The sequence below is a fragment of the Alosa alosa genome, chromosome 24, assembly GCF_017589495.1.
Source record: "Alosa alosa isolate M-15738 ecotype Scorff River chromosome 24, AALO_Geno_1.1, whole genome shotgun sequence".
In the NCBI taxonomy this organism is placed as follows: domain Eukaryota; kingdom Metazoa; phylum Chordata; class Actinopteri; order Clupeiformes; family Clupeidae; genus Alosa; species Alosa alosa.
The window spans coordinates 26804892-26823964 of record NC_063212.1 but is presented as its reverse complement, the minus strand read 5'-3'; the positions used below and the strand labels follow the sequence as shown (position 1 = coordinate 26823964).

General features: G+C 45.9%; 2 protein-coding genes across 2 annotated transcripts in view; one reads left to right on the top strand and one right to left on the bottom strand.

Moving 5' to 3' along the window:
* frem1a (Fras1 related extracellular matrix 1a) overlaps positions 1-14982 on the top strand; it is a 77379-nt gene extending 62397 nt beyond the window's left edge. Inside the window, 13 exon segments of the mRNA XM_048236088.1 lie at positions 801-1002; positions 1849-1993; positions 2272-2401; positions 3160-3232; positions 3700-4001; positions 4174-4192; positions 4347-4561; positions 4767-4814; positions 5393-5677; positions 9071-9112; positions 10228-10343; positions 10685-10770; positions 13631-14982. Of these exon segments, the coding sequence (XP_048092045.1) occupies positions 801-1002; positions 1849-1993; positions 2272-2401; positions 3160-3232; positions 3700-4001; positions 4174-4192; positions 4347-4561; positions 4767-4814; positions 5393-5677; positions 9071-9112; positions 10228-10343; positions 10685-10770; positions 13631-13830 (1863 nt within the window). The 3' untranslated portion in view covers positions 13831-14982.
* Positions 14983-16471: 1489 nt separating this feature from the next.
* LOC125289333 (inactive ubiquitin carboxyl-terminal hydrolase 53) overlaps positions 16472-19073 on the bottom strand; it is a 91844-nt gene continuing 89242 nt past the window's right edge. The window contains 2 exon segments of the mRNA XM_048236087.1: positions 16472-17395; positions 18176-18894. Coding sequence (XP_048092044.1) covers positions 17319-17395; positions 18176-18894 — 796 coding nt within the window. The 3' untranslated portion in view covers positions 16472-17318.

Sequence of the window (19073 nt, the reverse complement as noted above, 5' to 3'; positions counted from 1 at the left end):
ATATAGTCTGTGCCTGTTTTTATGAAAGCTGCATAAATCCACGCCGTTCTATTAAATGTTGTTTCATAATTAAATAGCCTTCCAATAGGTTGAAGCTTAGCTTTGCTACCACCAATCGCACACGCATGCATTAAAACACTCCAACCACAACTTAATTTATGCCTCTATGTTTGATGACCAATTTAACAAGTATTTCAAACAATTGCAGAAATGTTTGTTTTCTTTTTCTGTCCAAGGGTTCCTTGATCAAAGCTAAATTATCAGACGATGGCCCGAATAATTTCACTCTGCAGACCATTGTCCACAGGACCGCGCCCATAGTTTGACAAATGGTGACCTGCATGCTGCCATATTAAGGCCTTTTACTGTGTGTGTTAGCTGGTTTTCAAGCGGAAGGCTGTAGAAATCTAGCACCCTATTCAACGGGTTAAACTGAAAGAGGTGCCAGCCACAGACACCAGAATGAACGAGTTCACAGTAACGCCCATCAGGCAGTAATACAGTACGTTCTGTGTGCGAGTGTGTGTGTGTGTGTGTGTGTGTGTGTGTGTGTGTGTGTATGTGTGTGTGTGTGTGTGTACATTGTGTGTGTGTGTGTGTGTGTGTGTGTGTGTGTGTGTGTGTGTGCGTGTGTGCGTGCTGTGTGTGTGTGTGTGTGTGTGTGTGCTCTAGATTGAGTCTCTGGACAACTCCGCTCCAGTGGTGGTAGATGTGTGTATCCTAACGTGTGTGTGTGTGTGTGTGTGTGTGTGTGTGTGTGTACATGTGTGTGTGTGTGTGTGTGCGTGTGTGTGCTCTAGATTGAGTCTCTGGACAACTCCGCTCCAGTGGTGGTTGTGCAGAAGACACTGTGGAAGGCGGAGCTTCTTAAAGATGGGCGCTATGGGATCTTCCTCTCATCCAATGAGCTGCAGGCTCAGGACGCCCACTCTGACGACCAACAGCTGCTCTACTACATCATCCGAGCCCCCTACTTCGGCTACCTGGAGAACTCCACCACAGGTGAGAGCCCCTCACCTGACTGACACACACACACACACACACACACACACACACACACACACAATCACACAATATAATCACCTGCTCTACCACATCATCTGAGAGCCCTACAGGTATGAGTCACTCAAACACAAGACATAAGCCCATCAGGTGAGACTGGGACTGGGGGTTAAAGGTCGTGATGTAACCCCATCAGGTGAGATTGGGACTGGGGGTTAAAGGTCGTGATGTAACCCAATCAGGTGAGATTGGGACTGGGGGTTAAAGGTTGTGACGTAAGCCCATCAGGTGAGACTGGGGGTTAAAGGTCATGACGTAACCCCATCAGGTGAGACTGGGACTGGGGGTTAAAGGTTGTGATGTAACCCCATCAGGTGAGATCGGGACTGGGGGTTAAAGGTCAGGTAAGAGCATGTGTTTTGAGTTGGATCTGATTAGTGTGCTGCATGGCATCTGTGTAATGCTGCTGGTTATTGTAGTTCATTTTGAGTTACTAGAGTTTATCTTCACATGAGTTGTATTTATAAGTCAGGAAGTTTTTGTAGTTTTTTGTTGATATGCATGTTTTTACCCTTATAGCAGGTAGTTAAGGCATACTCATGGTATGTAGTGAAGGTGTTGATAAAGGTGCATGTTGTGTGTTTTTACATTTATAGCAGGTAGTTAAGGCCTTAAGTAGTGAAGGTGTTGATAAAGGTGTCGTGTGTTTTTACCCTTATAGCAGGTAGTTAAGGCCTTAAGTAGTGAAGGTGTTGATAAAGGTGTCGTGTGTTTTTACCCTTATAGCAGGTAGTTAAGGCCTTAAGTAGTAAAGGTGTTGATAAAGGTGTCGTGTGTGTCTTCCAGGTGAGTTTGTCCGTGTGCTGTTCTCCCAGAGAGACCTGAGCAGGAGGACCCTCCTCTATGTTATAGACTCCGCCCCGGAGGCTTTGACTGACAGCATGGAGTTCCAGGTGGCTGACCTGCTAGGCAACAGAAGCCCCGCCCACACGTAAGATACTACTGATGTTTGCAGGTAGCTAATAAGTTAGCAATTTAGCAGCTAGTCAGTTAGCTAGGTAGCAGGTAGCTAATCAGTTAGCAAGTTAGCAGTTAGTTAGTCAGCTAGGTAGCAGATAGCTAACAGTTAGTTAACAAGTGTGTTTGACTGCTGTTTGTGATCACTGAACCCCTGTGTTTTCTCTGTGTGTGTGTGTGTGTGTGCGTGCGCGTGTGTGTGTGTGTGTGTGTGTGTGTGTGTGTGTGTGTGTGTGTGTTTGTCTTGTGCAGGCTGGTGTTTAGCTGGTCATCGGTGGGATTTGCCCAGACTGAGTATCACTCCTGTGAGGACCAGGCTAGCGTCCCGCTAGCGCTAACCAGGAAGGGCAACGTGCAGGAGTCGTCTTTCGTCACAGTCAAGGTAACAATGTAATAATGATGTAATGACCTAGCGTTCATGGGCTTCGGAAAAACGTTTTTTTCCAGTGAAAACATCATCATTCCGCATCATTCACATCACGTAATGTGTGAGTCACAGGTCGGAAACTGGGGCTAGATTTTGCTAACAGAGTTGCCCAGTTAGGGGCTCGTCATCACTTTTGTCGTCACGTTGTAGTTCGTTTGTAGTCCATGTGGCCTTTCATGTCCAACAGTTTTAATGTGAACCTGGGAATTTGCCCTTTTTATCACTTGAAAGCTGCATATCTTTCTTTCACGAGCATCTTACACTATATTTTAAGCAAATACAGTTGTTTGTTTAGGATTAGTTGGTGTATGTTTTAACCTTTGTTGTGGCATCCGTGTTTGTCACACATTCCAATGGCAAAGCACATGAACACTTGCTGTGGGAAAAACAAAGTAGCCATGGGGGCGGTCCTTGTCATTCCCAAGTGCCATGAATGCACCATGATGTTGTCCTTCTCTTCTGTATGTATGAGTGCTGGGTCAACGTGTACGTATGAGTGCTGGGTCAACGTCACTGCTAGTTTTAAAACGTGTGCATCCTCCTTGTACACCACGTGTAGTTATTTGGATGAGGTCTGTAGTAAGGTCATGTTTGTTTCCATGATTTCTGATGTTCTGTGATGGTTCTCTGATGTTCTGTGACGGTTCTCTGATGTTCTGTGATGGTTCTCTGATGTTCTGTGACAGTTCTCTGATGGTTCTCCTTTATTCCAGGTGCGAGAGATCTCAGCGGTAGCAGGAAAGGATTTTAAACCCCCTCCTTCCAGCCTCGTACAGTTCGATCCTGGTCAGTACCCTCATTGGTCAATTTAATCCTGTCAGTTACCCTCATTGGTCAATTTAATCCTGTCAGTACCCTCATTGGTCAATTTAATCCTGGTCAGTACCCTCATTGGTGGATTTAATCCTGTCAGTACCTTTATTGGTCAATTAAATCCTGTCAATTTAATCCTGGTCAGTATCCTCATTGGTCAGTTAGAATCTATAAATTCACATATGTGTGTATGTGCGTGCGTGCGTGTGTGTGCATGCGTGCGTGCATGTGTATGTGTGTGTGTGTGTGTATGCGATGCGTGTGTGCGTGCGTGTGTGTGTGTGTGTGTGTGTGTGTGTGTGTGTGCATGTGTGCGTGCGTGTGTGTGTGTGTGTGCATGCGTGTGTGTGTGTGTATGTATGTATGTGTGTGTGTGTGTGCGTGTGTGTGTGTGTGTGTGTGTGTGTGTGTGTGTGTGGCGCGCGTGTGTGTGTAATCAGGCGTGTCCAGTCGTAGCTGGCGGGTGGAGGTGGTGCAGGACCAGCTGGAGGAGGCGGAGGAGGAGATGGAGGTGTCTCTGACCACACCAGTGGGTACCGTGCTGAACCACAACACCAGAGCCCTGCTCAAGATCACAGACACAGGGGGAGGTACACACACACACACACACCCCCACCCAGCCACCCACCCACACACACACACACACACACACACCAGTGGGTACCGTGCTGAACCACAACACCAGAGCCCTGCTGAAGATCACAGACACAGGGGGAGGTACACACACACACACACACACACACACACACACACACACACACACACTTGCCTTGCATGCGCGCGCTCCCTGCAGCACACACACACACACACACGCACGCATGCGCACACACACACACACACACACACACACACACACACACACACACACACCAGTGGGTACCGTGCTGAACCACAACACCAGAGCCCTGCTGAAGATCACAGACACAGGGGGAGGTACACACACACACACACACACACACACACACACACGGATCACCGATATAGCACCTCACCTGAGCTCACCAGTTGTGCTCCCTCTCTCTCCCTCTGTCTCTCTCTCTCCTCTCTCTCTCTCTCTCTCTCTCTCTCTCTCTCTCTCTCTCTCCAGCGGTGCGGGGGCGCTTGGGTCAGAGGGGGTTGCTGGGGGGGTCTCAGGTGGAGCCTAGGCCTGTCCCCAAACACGCCTCCATCCAGGTGGAGACCCTGCCGCTCACCCAGGGTGACGGAGCCGCTCCACACACACACGTGCGGGGCGACGGAGCACCACACAGTGACCCCTCCACCAACAGGAAGAGGCTGAGAACCAGTGGCAATGGCACAAAGGTGAGCTGGTCAGAGGCACTGTGGATGATACAGGTGTGAGAGTGAAGTGTGTTTAGTGTGTGTGTTTAGTGTGTGTGTGTGTGTGTGTGTGTGTGTGTGTGTTTTAAGTGTGTGTTGTGCACTGTACACTGCTGTTTGTGTGTGTGTTGTGTGTTACACTGGTATTAAAAGATGTGTGTGTGTGTGTGTGTGTGTGTGTGGACAGATCCCACCCTCCTCCATGCACAGGAATGGCTCTGAAGTTATCTACACGGTAAGGCTGATGATCTCAGCATCTAAAAACACACACACACACACACACACACACACGTTATTGAGCTCTGTAAGTGTATGTGTTATGTTTACGTTATTGAGTTATTGAGCTCTGTAAGTGTATGCATTATGTTTACGTTATTGAGCTCTGTATGTGTGTGCATTATGTTTACGTTATTGAGCTCTGTATGTGTGTGCGTTATGTTTACGTTATTGAGCTCTGTATGTGTGTGCGTTATGTTTACGTTATTGAGCTCTGTATGTGTGTGCGTTATGTTTACGTTATTGAGCTCTGTATGTGTGTGCGTTATGTTTACGTTATTGAGCTCTGTATGTGTGTGCGTTATGTTTACGTTATTAAGTTATTGTAAGTGTGTGTTGCGTTGTTTCACTGCAGTATCATGCATATGTGTGTGTGTGTGTGTTTCTGCAGTATCATGGCATTGTGTCTGTGTGTGTGTGTGTATGTGTGTGTGTGTTTCTGCAGTATCATGGCATTGTGTGTGTGTGTGTGTGTGTGTGTGTTTCTGCAGTATCATGGCATTGTGTCTGTGTGTGTGTGTGTGTGTGTTTCTGCAGTATCATGGCGTTGTGTCGATGCATGTAGAGGATGCCTCCATCTCTCAGGCCGGACGCAGAGCCAGTGTGCAGGTCACCAACAGGGGGCAGCACTCTGACATCAACACGGCCAACGCTCCACCACACACACCCAAGGACTCGGCACACACACCCAAGGACTCGGCACACACACCCAAAGCCAGAGCGAACACACACAAGGCTCCTGGAGACGGGGCAGACTTGGCTAAAGAACCCAGGAAGTCAGCCTCCGCTAGCCAGAAAGACAACAGCAGACCCCCTCAACAGGTCTGCTATTCTCTCACACTCTCTCAATGGAACTAAATGGAGTAAAGATAACCTAGTGCAGGGGTCTCAAACACCCGGCCCGCGTCCGGCCCGCGACGTATGTCAAAATAATAACGTAATCGGCCCTTGAGACTTTTTTAATTGTGACAAACAGCGATACTGATTAAAATGAGCGATAGTTCAGATGCGGTGACAAATCTCATTTGTAGGCCTACTCTGCTCCACTATGTGCAAGACATCCAGAGCTTCATTCAAACCCAAAATAAATGCATAAAGTTTTTCAGGAAATACTTGTATTACTTGAGAAACACAAAGGCGTGCATTTGTAATGGCGTATGGAGGCCGATGCAGGCCATAGTGTTGCAGAAATTGAAGCAGAAATTAAGCAGAAATAGGCCTACACCAAATGTTGAAAAACGTTTATGTGTGTGATGAAGTCTTAGGTAGGCTATGCTATTCACCTATTCTAAATCTGAAGGAGAATATCCTTTTGGAGATTATGATCGTCGTCTATTGAATGGAGGTGCATCTGTGTCTATCGGCCGATTGTCCACTAAGCATACCATGCTTGTTTAGACCCTCTGCCCAACATAGCTTGGAGGTTGCCGTAGTGTCGTGATGATAGTGTCCGTAATGGGCGTGGTACAGACAGCAGGGCTAGTAGAAATAGGGCTCTAAACTACAAAGTCACCCCTTATTATGATGCAAACTGGTACTCAGATTACCCTTGATAGGAACTGATTTGACCAGAATGCTTTATTGTAGGCCTTGTGGTTTAGAAACCATATACATCTTAGGTGTTGGTATACATCTTAGGTGTTTTCCTGTTAATTTTAATGTGGGTAATATGACAAAAAAGAAAGTAAACCTGCTCAAATATGTTCATCCAGTATTTACTGACAGCTGCATAATTTGAGGTGCTTGCCATCCAGTGGCAAATTAGATGGGTAAATGTATCTCTCTGACCACTTTCAAGCCATGGCCTTTGTTGTATTCTCTGGTTGTTGCGTTGTGTTTTAGTTCTAATGTCTGTATTGAAGATGGTCAATAAAGCTTGACGGCGGGATCAGGATCGGCGATTAGAGGATGATTTATTGTAGAAGGTACAATAATGAATAACAGAACACAGGCTAAGTCTCAAACAGTAAAACTGTGCAGAGTCTAACAGTTTATTGGTTGTTATTAGGAGCGGCTGCTGAGCCTTCCGACAGAAGATGTCCTTGGGTTGCTTCTCGATCCGTCTTCAAGTCAAAACCTAAGACAAAGCCTGTTATACTAAAACATACAAGCGTCCAATCATACCAGCGTGGCAGGTGCCAACCAGTGTACACAACCCGGCCCTGGCCAGATGGAATACTAACCCGAATAGGCGAACAACTGTCTCCCTCGGCCCATGTTATCACCGATGTTCCTCGGATGTTCTAAACATGCGGCCTGTATGACCTTCCTGCTGGTACTGGGCCTAAAGGCACAGTTATGTACAATAATATGGACCTCTCCTGTTGTATACTACACACAGAGGTAACATGTGAACACATCAGAATACAGTAAGAATACCCCAGAATTCTACACCTTTTGAAATTACGATATAAAAATCCAATGGTGTTGCTTTCTTAACCCACGCCTATAGTTTGCCAGGTTTAAAAAAGTTATGAGAGGAAAATATTTTTATTTGGTGTGAAACACACACATACCTGTTTTTATGCTTTTCATTTGTTTTATAATTTGTATTAATATTTATTTTATCATTATTTTATTTATAAGCTAAGGTTGCTAGCACAGGTGTCTAAAACTAGATAAAAAGCTTTGCACTTTCTGTTTGCAGTTTTATGTGGTATTTGAAAAAAGAACATTGCATTTTCAGAAATAGCCGGCCCTCAATCAGATGGCGTTGGCAGAATTGGCCCCAAAGCTCATTTGAGTTTGAGACCCCTGACCTAGGGTCTATTTATGGTAGTTAACAACTTTTCATTGAGAGCACAATTACGTTAATTGGTGGAGTTTTGAGCAAGACCGTTTATTTGCATTATCACTGAATGGGCTTACAGTGATGCTAACCGGGCAGGGTGCCACATCGCTAGTTTATACCACTAACAATGCTCAAAATATAACTACACTTCTGTGGTAGTGTGGTAAGGGGCTCTAGTATTGTAAACTTTGAAAGTGTACAGAGAGATAACAAGACCTGTATCTGCAGGAAGACAATTCCATAGTTCCTGGTCCGGTATTGTCAAATCAGCGGGCATGTTCGATCTTGGAGCGCTGCGCAGATCTGGCTGAATCTTTCAATACAAACATGCCTTACGTCTAGCCAGATCTGCACAGCGCTGATTCAATACAAACATGCCTTACGTCTAGATCTGCACAGCGCTGATTCAATACAAACATGCCTTACGTTTAGATCTGCGCAGTGCTGATTTAATACAAACTATGCCTTATGTCTAGATCTGCGCTGATTCAATACAAACATGCCCCTTCACGTTTAGATCTCGCCCAGTGCTGATTTAATCTAAACATGCTTATACGTCTAGTGAATCTGCACAAGCTGATTCAATACAAACATGCCTTATGTCTAGATCTGCACAGCGCTGATTCAATACAAACATGCCTTACGTTTAGATCTGCGCAGTGCTGATTTAATACAAACATGCCTTACGTCTAGCCAGATCTGCACAGCGCTGATTCAATACAAACATGCCTTATGTCTAGATCTGCACAGCGCTGATTTAATACAAACATGCCTTAAGTTTAGATCTGCGCAGTGCTGATTCAATACAAACATGCCTTACGATTAGCCAGATATACGTAGTGCTGATTAGATCGAACAGCCCTAGCGTTAATGTGACTCTCTGTGTTAATGTTGTGCGTTAATGTGACTCTCTGTGTTAATGTGACTCTCTGTGTTAATGTTGTGTGTTAATGTGACTCTCTGTGTTAATGTGACTCTCTGTGTTAATGTTGTGTGTTAATGTGACTCTCTGTGTTAATGTTGTGTGTTAATGTAACTCTCTGTGTTAATGTGACTCTCTGTGTTAATGTTGTGTGTTAATGTGACTCTCTGTGTTAATGTGACTCTCTGTGTTAATGTGACTCTCTGTGTTAATGTTGTGTGTTAATGTGACTCTCTGTGTTAATGTGACTCTCTGTGTTAATGTTGTGTGTTAATGTGACTCTCTGTGTTAATGTTGTGTGTTAATGTAACTGTGCTAATGCTGTGTGTTAATGTAACTGTGCTAATGCTGTGTGTTAATGTTGTGTGTTAATGTAACTGTGTTAATGTTGTGTGTTAATGTAACTGTGCTAATGCTGTGTGTTAATGTTAACTCTCGTCGTTGTGTTAATGTCAACTGTGCCTAATCCTGTGCCTGCACCCGGGCTGATGGGCTTTCTCAGGGTCCTAAAGCCTGCATGCTAGAGCTGATCATGTGTGTTAATGTGTGTTAATATTGTGTGTTAATGTCAACTTTGCGTCTCAGGGTCCTAAAGCCTGCCCGAGACTGATGGGCTTTCTCAAACATGCCTTAAGTTTAGATCTGCGCAGTGCTGATTTAATACAAACATGCCTTAAGTTTAGATCTGCACAGCGCTGATTCAATACAAACATGCCTTATGTCTAGATCTGCACAGCGCTGATTCAATACAAACATGCCTTACGTTTAGATCTGCGCAGTGCTGATTTAATACAAACATGCCTTATGTCTAGATCTGCACAGCGCTGATTCAATACAAACATGCCTTACGTTTAGATCTGCGCAGTGCTGATTCAATACAAACATGCCTTAAGTTTAGATCTGCGCAGTGCTGATTTAATACAAACATGCCTTAAGTTTAGATCTGCGCAGTGCTGATTTAATACAAACATGCCTTAAGTTTAGATCTGCGCATGTGTGTTAATATTAGTAATTAATCTTGTGTGTTAAACCCTGAAGCCGTCCTCAGGGTCATCAAACCTGCACTTGACTATGTTGGGCTTTCTCCACCTGTGTGGGCAACCAGGACAACTCTCCGCGCTGCAGGGGGTGGCGTGAAATACAGGCCTCAGTGAGGCGACAGGACAATCATACATGTACTTGACTATGTTCATATATGTGCGTGTGTGTGTGTGTGTGTGTGTGTGTGTGTGTGTGTGTGCCCGCATGTGTATGTTCATATACGTGTGTGTGTGTGTGTGTGTGTGTGTGTGTGTGTGTATGTGTGTGTGCACATGTGTATATTCATATACATGTGTGTGTATGTGTGTGTGTGTGTGTGTACATGTGTATATTAATATACGTGTGTGTGTGTGTGTTTGTGTGCAAACATGTGTATGCTCATATACCTATGTGTGCACGTCTGTGTTTGCATGTGTGTGTATATGCACGCATGTGTATGTGTTCGTGTGTGTATGCATGCGCAAACATTTGTATGTTCATATATCTGTGTGTGTGTGTGTGTGTGTGTGTGTGTGTGTGTGTGTGCGTGCGTGTGTGTGGATGTGTCCACTTGTGCTTGTGTGCACACATGTATGTTCATATATCTGCGTGTGTGTGTGCGTCTGTGTGTGTGTGTAGGTGGTGAATGCTCAGAAGTGTCCTCAGGGCTGGACACATCATGGCGGTCACTGTTACCTTCTGAGCAGCGACAAGAAGGACACATGGAGTTCAGCCGCACGCGCATGCAGAGAGAGGTACACACACACACCGCGCCACAACCGCGCTCATGAACCCCTGCGCTTACCTGCCTGCCCGCCATATATGAACCACCCCTGCCTTACCCCTGCATAGCCCCTTCACCTGCCTGCACACAGACACACAGACACACAGACACACAAACACACAGACACACAAACACACACACACAGAAAATGCACTGACCCCAACCCCACGGGTTGAAGCGTGCAGATGTCTGAATGCTGACACACTTATATCCAAAGTGGTATCAATAAAAGGGAGAGGACTCCCATTGGCTCCGTAACCTTTCCTGAGTGCAAACTTTATTTCCTGTGTGTGATTTTTTGAAACGGTGCAGTTTCCATGGGAACCTGGTGAGCGTGCTCTCGAAGGCTGACATGAACTGGCTCTGGGACTTCAGTGGTCGGAAGCCTTTCTGGATCGGTAAACATGACATCACTCACTCATATACACGCACAGATCTTAAAACATTATGACACACACACACACACACACACACACACACACACACACACACACACACTTAATTATTGATCTACAAAAGTGGATAGCATTTACTCACACACACCCCCCACTTGCTGAATTTGATTGATTGAGTGATTGATTGATCAATCCCCAGAAGGGAAACTAGTTTGCTAGCTTGGACAACACACAGCAACAAGACAATGACGTTACAGACACACTATCACTCACACACACACACACACACACACACACACACACACACACACAAGCTCTCAAATACAGTACATGTGGAGTCAAACCCATAGACATAATATACATAGCGCCCGCTTGTCGACCCGCTACTCCTTACTAAGCTGGCCCCGAGATTTGGAGCCGCCATCTTGGACCGGTCATCCCTCCACTCAGTGTAATCTGTTTGGCGGTGAGATGAGCTGTCAGCGCACTTAATTAATCATATCTCACAGAATACCGAACAGATTCTCACGTTTTTTTTTTTTTTTGCTGCAAAAGGTCATACATGTAGCTATGATACAGGAAACATGATTTAGCGTATTTTAATATTCATAGTGGGTTTAACAGTAATAGAATATTCTGATATATGATATAAAGTGACCTGGCGTCCGATATCAAAACTGGGAACATAATCCATGTTTGACAGCATAGACAAAACTAGTTTGATACAAATTTAATGAGTTAAATATAGTTCACAGTTGACAGAAAAGTTCCATCAACAGCATTATTCACAGTCCACAGAAAGGTTCCATAAACATTTAAGTGAGATCAGTGCCATTCAGACATCTGAGGGGTATTCCAAGTAGGCCTATGTGGTTTAGTGACAAACTTGGGTAAATTGACTCAGAATAAGTTGTAAACCTCCCAGTAGAAAAGCTGTATGATACAGGAAACATGGTTGTGTGTATTTTAATATTCATAGTGGGCTTAACAGTAATAGAATATTCTGATATATGATATATTATAAAGTGATGACATCAATATAAAAACTGGGAACATAACTAATCCCGTTTGACAGCATAGACAAAAACTGGTTTGATACAAGTTTTAATGAGTTAAATTTACAGAAAAAAAAAAAATCCATTAACATTTTCAGTTCAGTGCCATCAAAATAAAGTGATGAACAGACATTGGTGTGGCATAAAGGAAATGGAGTAACTGGGTTCAATATCAACAGCATTTGTTAGACAAGTTCCATAAATATTGTAAAGTGCAAGTTTGTAGGTTTGTTTCTGATCCTTAAAAAACAGACATTGGTTTGGCATAGTAAGTGTAACAGTTCATCAAAAAAAAAAAAAAAGGTGACTTGTCACTTGTACAGTGTCAATGGGTTCATCAACAGCATCTGTTATTTACAGTTCACAGAAAAGGTTCCAGCCCCAATGAAGAGATTAAATAAAAAGGAATTAAGAAACATTTTTAGAAACTGCTAAGATCAACCCGTTCATTGCAATCAGTAAAGAATCAGGGGAGTGTGTCTTCACAGGCTCAGTAAGACAGAGTTACCGTCATGCAGTTGGTTCTATGATTTGGACAACTGGTGCATGTCATTTTGTATGTTCCCACCTTGCTAAAATTGCTTGGGTACACTTTGGCTGAGAACAAAAGTGCTTCAGACAGCAGGTGGGCAAATAAGATGGCATATTAAACTGGGTAAACTCCATAAAAGAGGACTGAGTCAACCAGACGATGGGAAAATAGGACACAAGTGGCGAATGCAGGTGATGAAGGTGGAGCTCATAAATCAAACATTCAGTCACAGTGTAGCAGATGCCCTGCAGTACTGCAATGAAGAGCACCTTCCTCAGTTCCAGGGGTGTGAGGAGACCGTTCAGTTCATTCACAGTCTTCTTGAACAAGGCAGTTGTTCTGGAGAGATACAAAATAATAAATAAATGAATGAAAAGGAATTTGAGAGGCATCTTATTCTTGTTAGGGTAAATGACATGTGTTGGGCAAGCTACTTCGAAATTTTAGTGAGCTAAACTATCAGTTACTCTGCCATGAATAAAACACTACACAAAACTACAACCCAGTCAAATGTATTAGTAGCCTAACACAAACACAGCAGTAGGCTAATTCACTACATAGGAAGCTACTTTAAATTGTGCTAATTTCACATGACAAGAAAAGTGTAGCTTGTCTGGCTAAGCTACTTGATAAATAAAGAAGTTGAGCTATTGAAAAGTTACTTTATTCAGGAAATAGTGAGGCTACACACTACACAGCAGGCTACACACCAACACACTTAGCTGTGCTTAGCTAGCGATTGCCCAATAGGCTAGTCTATGCCACTTGTGTAAAATCGCCCGACCAAATCTAGTATGATTTATTTCTACAATAGCCTTCTTGTGTCAGTTGTAATCTAAGTCAGTGTTATGGAATATGACTTATCAAGTCTCAGTTCATAGCCGGGTGAACACCGAGTAAACATAGCCTAGCTAGATGGCTACGATTTTCATACAGTAATATCAAAGATTGCTCCTTCTCAGCTCTCTGGTAATATTCTATTCACAAAATACAACCAATAGATGCGGTTATGTTAAATCTTACTTGTGAAAAGTAAATCCCAGTATGGTCCGCCGATTTGAGAAGGAACATGCTGCACAGTGCTGTCATCTTGTGTCTTCTGCTGCAACGCAACGAGGAGTATGACCGGTCCAAGATGGCGGCCGCATTTCTTGTTTCCAGCAGCCAATGCGGCGTCTATGTATATTATGTCTATGGTCAAACCTCCTTAAACTGTTTATATATGAGCTATGAGCTTCACCTCTGACCTTTGACCCATGACCTCTCGTGCCCCCAGGCCTTAACGACCGCGAGAGCAGGGGCCGCTGGGAGTGGGTGGGCGGCGAGCCGGTCAGCTACACCAACTGGAGGCGGAGCCCGCCCAGGAGCAGGGAGGGAAACAGGAAGTGCGTGCTGGTCTGGAGGCGGAGCAAGTGGCACATCCGTGACTGCAAGAAGGGCAAAGGTCACCGCTACATCTGTTACATCAGAACGTGAGCCCAGCGACCTCTGACCCCGATGACCACACACGCACAGAACACACTCATCAGAACGTGAGCCCAGCGACCTCTGACCCTGATGACCACACACACACACACAACACACTCATCAGAACGTGAGCCCAGCGACCTCTGACCCCGATGACCACACACGCACAGAACACACTCATCAGAACGTGAGCCCAGCGACCTCTGACCCTGATGACCACACACACACACAACACACTCATCAGAACGTGAGCCCAGCGACCTCTGACCCCGATGACCACACACACACACAACACACACTCACTGGCATTTACTCCGCAGCGGTTACTGAAGGTGACCACCCTGGGTCTTACCTGGGTCTTACCCTGGGTCTTACTGAAGGTGACCACCCTGGATCTTACCTCAGAATGTGACCCCTCAACATCACACAGGACAACACACCGCTACGTGACCGTTAACAACACACCGCTACGTGACCGTTAACTCTCTAAACTCTCCTGTCTCACTCTCATATGACTACAGGACTGTAAACTCTCCTGTCTCACTCTCATGTTCCACTACAGGACTCTAAACTCTCCTGTCTCGCTCTCATGTTCCACTACAGGACTCTAAACTCTCCTGTCTCACTCTCATGTTCCACTACAGGACTCTAAACTCTCCTGTCTCACTCTCATGTTCCACTACAGGACTCTCTAAACTCACCTATCACAGAGTTCCCAAAGGACTGGACAGCCAATATAATGTCCATCCTGTGTCCAAATTGTTACACAACATTTATCAACCATAGAAATGAATACATTTGAATTCAACCTCCCACGTCCTACCACCTTCCATTAATCATTTCAAAGCAGAAAATGTGTGAGAAAACTGCAATTCATTTACTGGTTTGTTTTAAATGGGACACTTGAACTGCTTTACAAAAACAACTCCTGTGTGAGTGTGTCTGGTGCATATTTATTATCCCCAGTGTGTGTTACACCGAGTGTGTGTTATCTCCAGTGTGTGTTATCCCCAATGTGTGTTTCATGGGTCCATGAGGCCAAACACCGCACACACACTTCGCTGTACAGAACTCTGTGTAGAACTGTGTAGATGTCTGTGTTGGTGTGCGGCTCTGTGTATACGTGTGTAGATGTCTGTGTTGGTGTGCGGCTCTGTGTATACGTGTGTAGATGTCTGTGTTGGTGTGTGGCTCTGTGTGTACGTGTGTAGATGTCTGTGTTGGTGTGTGGCTCTGTGTATACGTGTGTAGATGTCTGTGTTGGTGTGCGGCTCTGTGTATGCGTGTGTAGATGTCTGTGTTGGTGTGTGGCTCTGTGTATACGTGTGTAGATGTCTGTGTTGGTGTGCGGCTCTGTGTGTGTAGATGTCTGTGTTGGTGTGCGGCTCTGTGTGTGTAGATGTCTGTGTTGGTGTGCGGCTCTGTGTGTGTAGATGGATGTTTCATATCTGTCGTCTGGACTGAACCCTGAAAAGAACACTGTTTCTGCCACTGCTTCTTTTGTTACAGACCCACACACACACACACACACACACACACACTCTCAGCCAGCGGCCTCCTTTGTTACTGTGAATTAGCTATCTTTGGGCCGGGACCTGGGACTGTGGCGTGGAATGCCTTCCATTCTTAATGTTTTATATTTTATACATTTTAATACTGTAATTGTTTTTAAAAGATATAAAAGATTTCATGGTAAAACATTTCAAATGTACTCTCCTAATTTAAGCCATTTTAAAATAAAAAATCTTTTAAAATGTATATTTGTTTGGAGATTGAAATTAGTGTGTGTGCTGCATTCACTCTGATCACACAGTGTGAGCACTGTGTGAGTGTGTGTGTATGAGCGCTGTGTGTGTGTATGAGCGCTGTGTGTGTGTGTGCTCTGATCACAGTGTGTGTGTGCGTGTGTGTAAGCGCTCTTTGTGTGTGTGTGTGTGTGTGTATATGAGCACTGTGTGTGTGTATGAGCGCTGTGTGTGTGCGTGTGTAAGCGCTCTGTGTGTGTATGAGCGCTGTGTGTGTGCTCTGATCACACTGCATCAGCATTGATGAAGACCAACTCATTACTACTATATGGCCTTGACACCTCAGCCAGCAGCTGGCCCAGTGGATATCCAGTCTCTGCACAGGGACTGAAGCTAAGCAGGTGAGAGTGCGGACAGCACCTGGATGGGAGACCTCCTGGGGAAACCAAGTGGCTGCTGGAAGTGGTGTTGTGGAGCCAGTAGGGGGCAGTCTTCCCTCCCTCTGGTCAGACAATCCCGATGCCCCGGTACAGTGACAGGGACTGTGCTGTAGGAGATGCCGTCCTTCGGAAGAGACGTTAAACCTGCTCCTGACTCACTGGTCACTTGCAATGAGAGGTCATAGAACAGCCCGTCGCAGAGACTAGGGGCTCCCTGGTGTCCAGGCTCATTGGCCAACCTGGCTCATTCCACCTGGGCACCTCATCATCCCCCAACCCCTCCTGTGATGGCTGATTGATTTCCTCATTCTTCACCTCAAGATAGTGCTGCTGTGCCATAAACACATGGGCCTGGGCCTGGGCCTGGGCCCCCCACCCCCTACACATCAATGTCATGTGACCCAGCATCATAGAAAAAGGTCAGTTTGACTGACTTATTTTTGCCAAATAACATGAAACCATATGTATGATTACATAAAATATTTTATTAAACAGCTGTTGATCAATAAAAATGAAATTAGTCATACAAAAGCATCTAAAAAGGTACACATTTTTACAAATGGTAACACCTATTTTAAATCATCTTTCCATAGAAAATAAGGCACTGTCCAGTGTCATTTGGGGCTACATACAAAACATACTGAACAAAAATAAAATATGCCACATATACAGCAAAAGTCCAACTAGCCGAGGGACAGACCCTACAAATGTACACCTGTCCCAAAAGAGACGGACACCTCTAGAGTTCAAAGGTAATCAGACATGCCTAGAGTTTAAAAGATCAGACATGCCTAGATCATTTACAGATCAGAAAAAACTTTAGAATCAGATCATCTTCTGCAGAGAGAGGAAAGACTTTAGAATCAGATCAGATCATCCTCTGCACAGAGAGGAAAGACTTTAGAATCAGATCATCTTCTGCACAGAGAGGAAAGACTTTAGAATCGGATCAGATCATCTTCTGCACAGAGAGGAAAGACTTCAGGACGGGACTGAACCGAAGCGTGGGGGTGAAGGGTGCCGAGCGGTTTAGGTTCTCGCGTGGCGGTTCTTGGGGGGTGCCGAGCGGTTTAGGTTCTCGTGTGGCGGTTCTTGGGGGATGCAGAGCGGTTTAGGTTCTCGCGTGGCGGAGTGTAACGTTTCAAAGTTGGTTGTGATTTGTTTCAATCACCGTAATCTCAACAAGCTCTTAAATAATCTCACTGCTGACGGAACTGGACAAAGTGACGCAGGCGGTGTGTGAAGATCTCTTCCTTGGCGCTGTGCAAATGTCCTGGTAACACATTCATCATCTCTGTGTGTGTGTGTGTGTTCACAGGAAGCCATGCTCGTCCAGACCTTTAAAGGACACTGGGTTCCACTTCACCGCTGCCTTGTTGCTGGTGTAGCCTAGAACACATGGAACAGTAGCATCATATACTAGAACACATTAAACAGTAACATCACATGTTATAATGGAACACAAAGAAGAGCAGCATCACATGTTCTACTGGCACAGACAGAGAGGAGAGAAGAGAGAGAGAGAGATGGGAGGATTCCTACATGCTTTACCGGTGTGTGTGTGTGTGTGTGTGTGTGTGTGTGTGTGTAAGTATAGTAAGTATATGAAGGGTTCAGATGCAAAAGCCTCTAAATGCCACCTATGTCAAAAATGAGATAAAGATGGTGAGGGGATGCTCTTCACACATAGTATACGCTAAACAAATAATTTAACTTCTAAACCCACTAAATACCACTATCTTCCTGGTCTGAAATATCGATTTATAGGCAAAAACCTATAGGAGCCTGAATTTAAATGCTCATTTAAAAGAAAAGTGGTCAGACGGATTTAGAGGGTTTTGCATCTGAACTCTTCATATATACTCTTTTGATCCCGTAAGGGAAATTTGGTCTCTGCATTTATCCCAATCTGTAAATTAGTGAAACACATTCAGCACACAGTAAACACACAGTGAGGTGAAGCACACACTAATCCCGGCGCAGTGAGCTGCCTGCATCAACAGCAGCTCGGGGAGCAGTGAGGGGTTAGGTGCCTTGCTCAAGGGCACTTCAGCCGTGCCTACTGGTCGGGGTTCAAACCGGCAACCCTCCGGTTACAAGTCCGAAGCGCTAACCAGTAGGCCACGGCTGCCCCTCATTGTGTGTGTGTGTGTGTGTGTGTGTGTGTACCTGCTTCAGGTTTGGGTCTGACAGAGTCAGACGGCTGCGTCTCTGAGGGGGTGGGGCTTGCCTCCTCCCCGTGGTCACTCTCCCCTGACGAGCTTGGCTCCTCCCCCTGGGCGTCGGCCATCATGTAGAGGGCCGGCCTGCGCTTGTGGTATTTGGCGCGGTAGGTGTCCGTCATGCACGTATCCACGGAGAAGTAGGTGGTGGGCTGGGCCGTGGGGGGGGCGGGGTCTGGGGCGGCCGCATGGCCGCGTGTGTGAGGGTGTGTGTGTGGTGAGGCGTCCTGCCGCTCCTCGTCCCCCTCGCTGGCCGACTGCTCCGTCCTCTCCGGGTCAGAACCAGAACCGGACCGCCAGCTGCCGTCAGACGAGGGGGGGCGTGGCTCCGGCACCTCAGACTCCGCCCATCGCCCGTTCCGGTTGATCCGGTCCAATCGTGGGGAGAGGGGGAGTGGCTTAGGTTGAGTAGGAGGCGGGGCCGGGGAGTGGTGCGAGGAGGAGGAGGAGGAAGAGGAGGAGGCGTGTCGCTGGACGAGGGGAACCGCGTCATCGTTGCCATAGCGACGCAGGACGTCGTCGTAGCGCAGCAGTGCGTCATCCAGCTCGGAGGAGGGACCGGTCAGCTCGTCGGAACTGTTGCACTCGGAGCTGCTGGTCTTGGGCAGAGGCAGCACCTCCCCCTCCAGCTCTGCACCTCGGGGGGTGTACCGGAACGCTCGCTGCCTGGGGAAGGACACACACACACACACAGCAGAGCAGAACAGTGAGAACACACACACACACACACACACACACACACACACACAGCAGAGCAGAACAGTGAGAATAAACACATACACACACAGCAGAGCAGAACAGTGAGAACACACACACACACACACACACACACACACACACACACA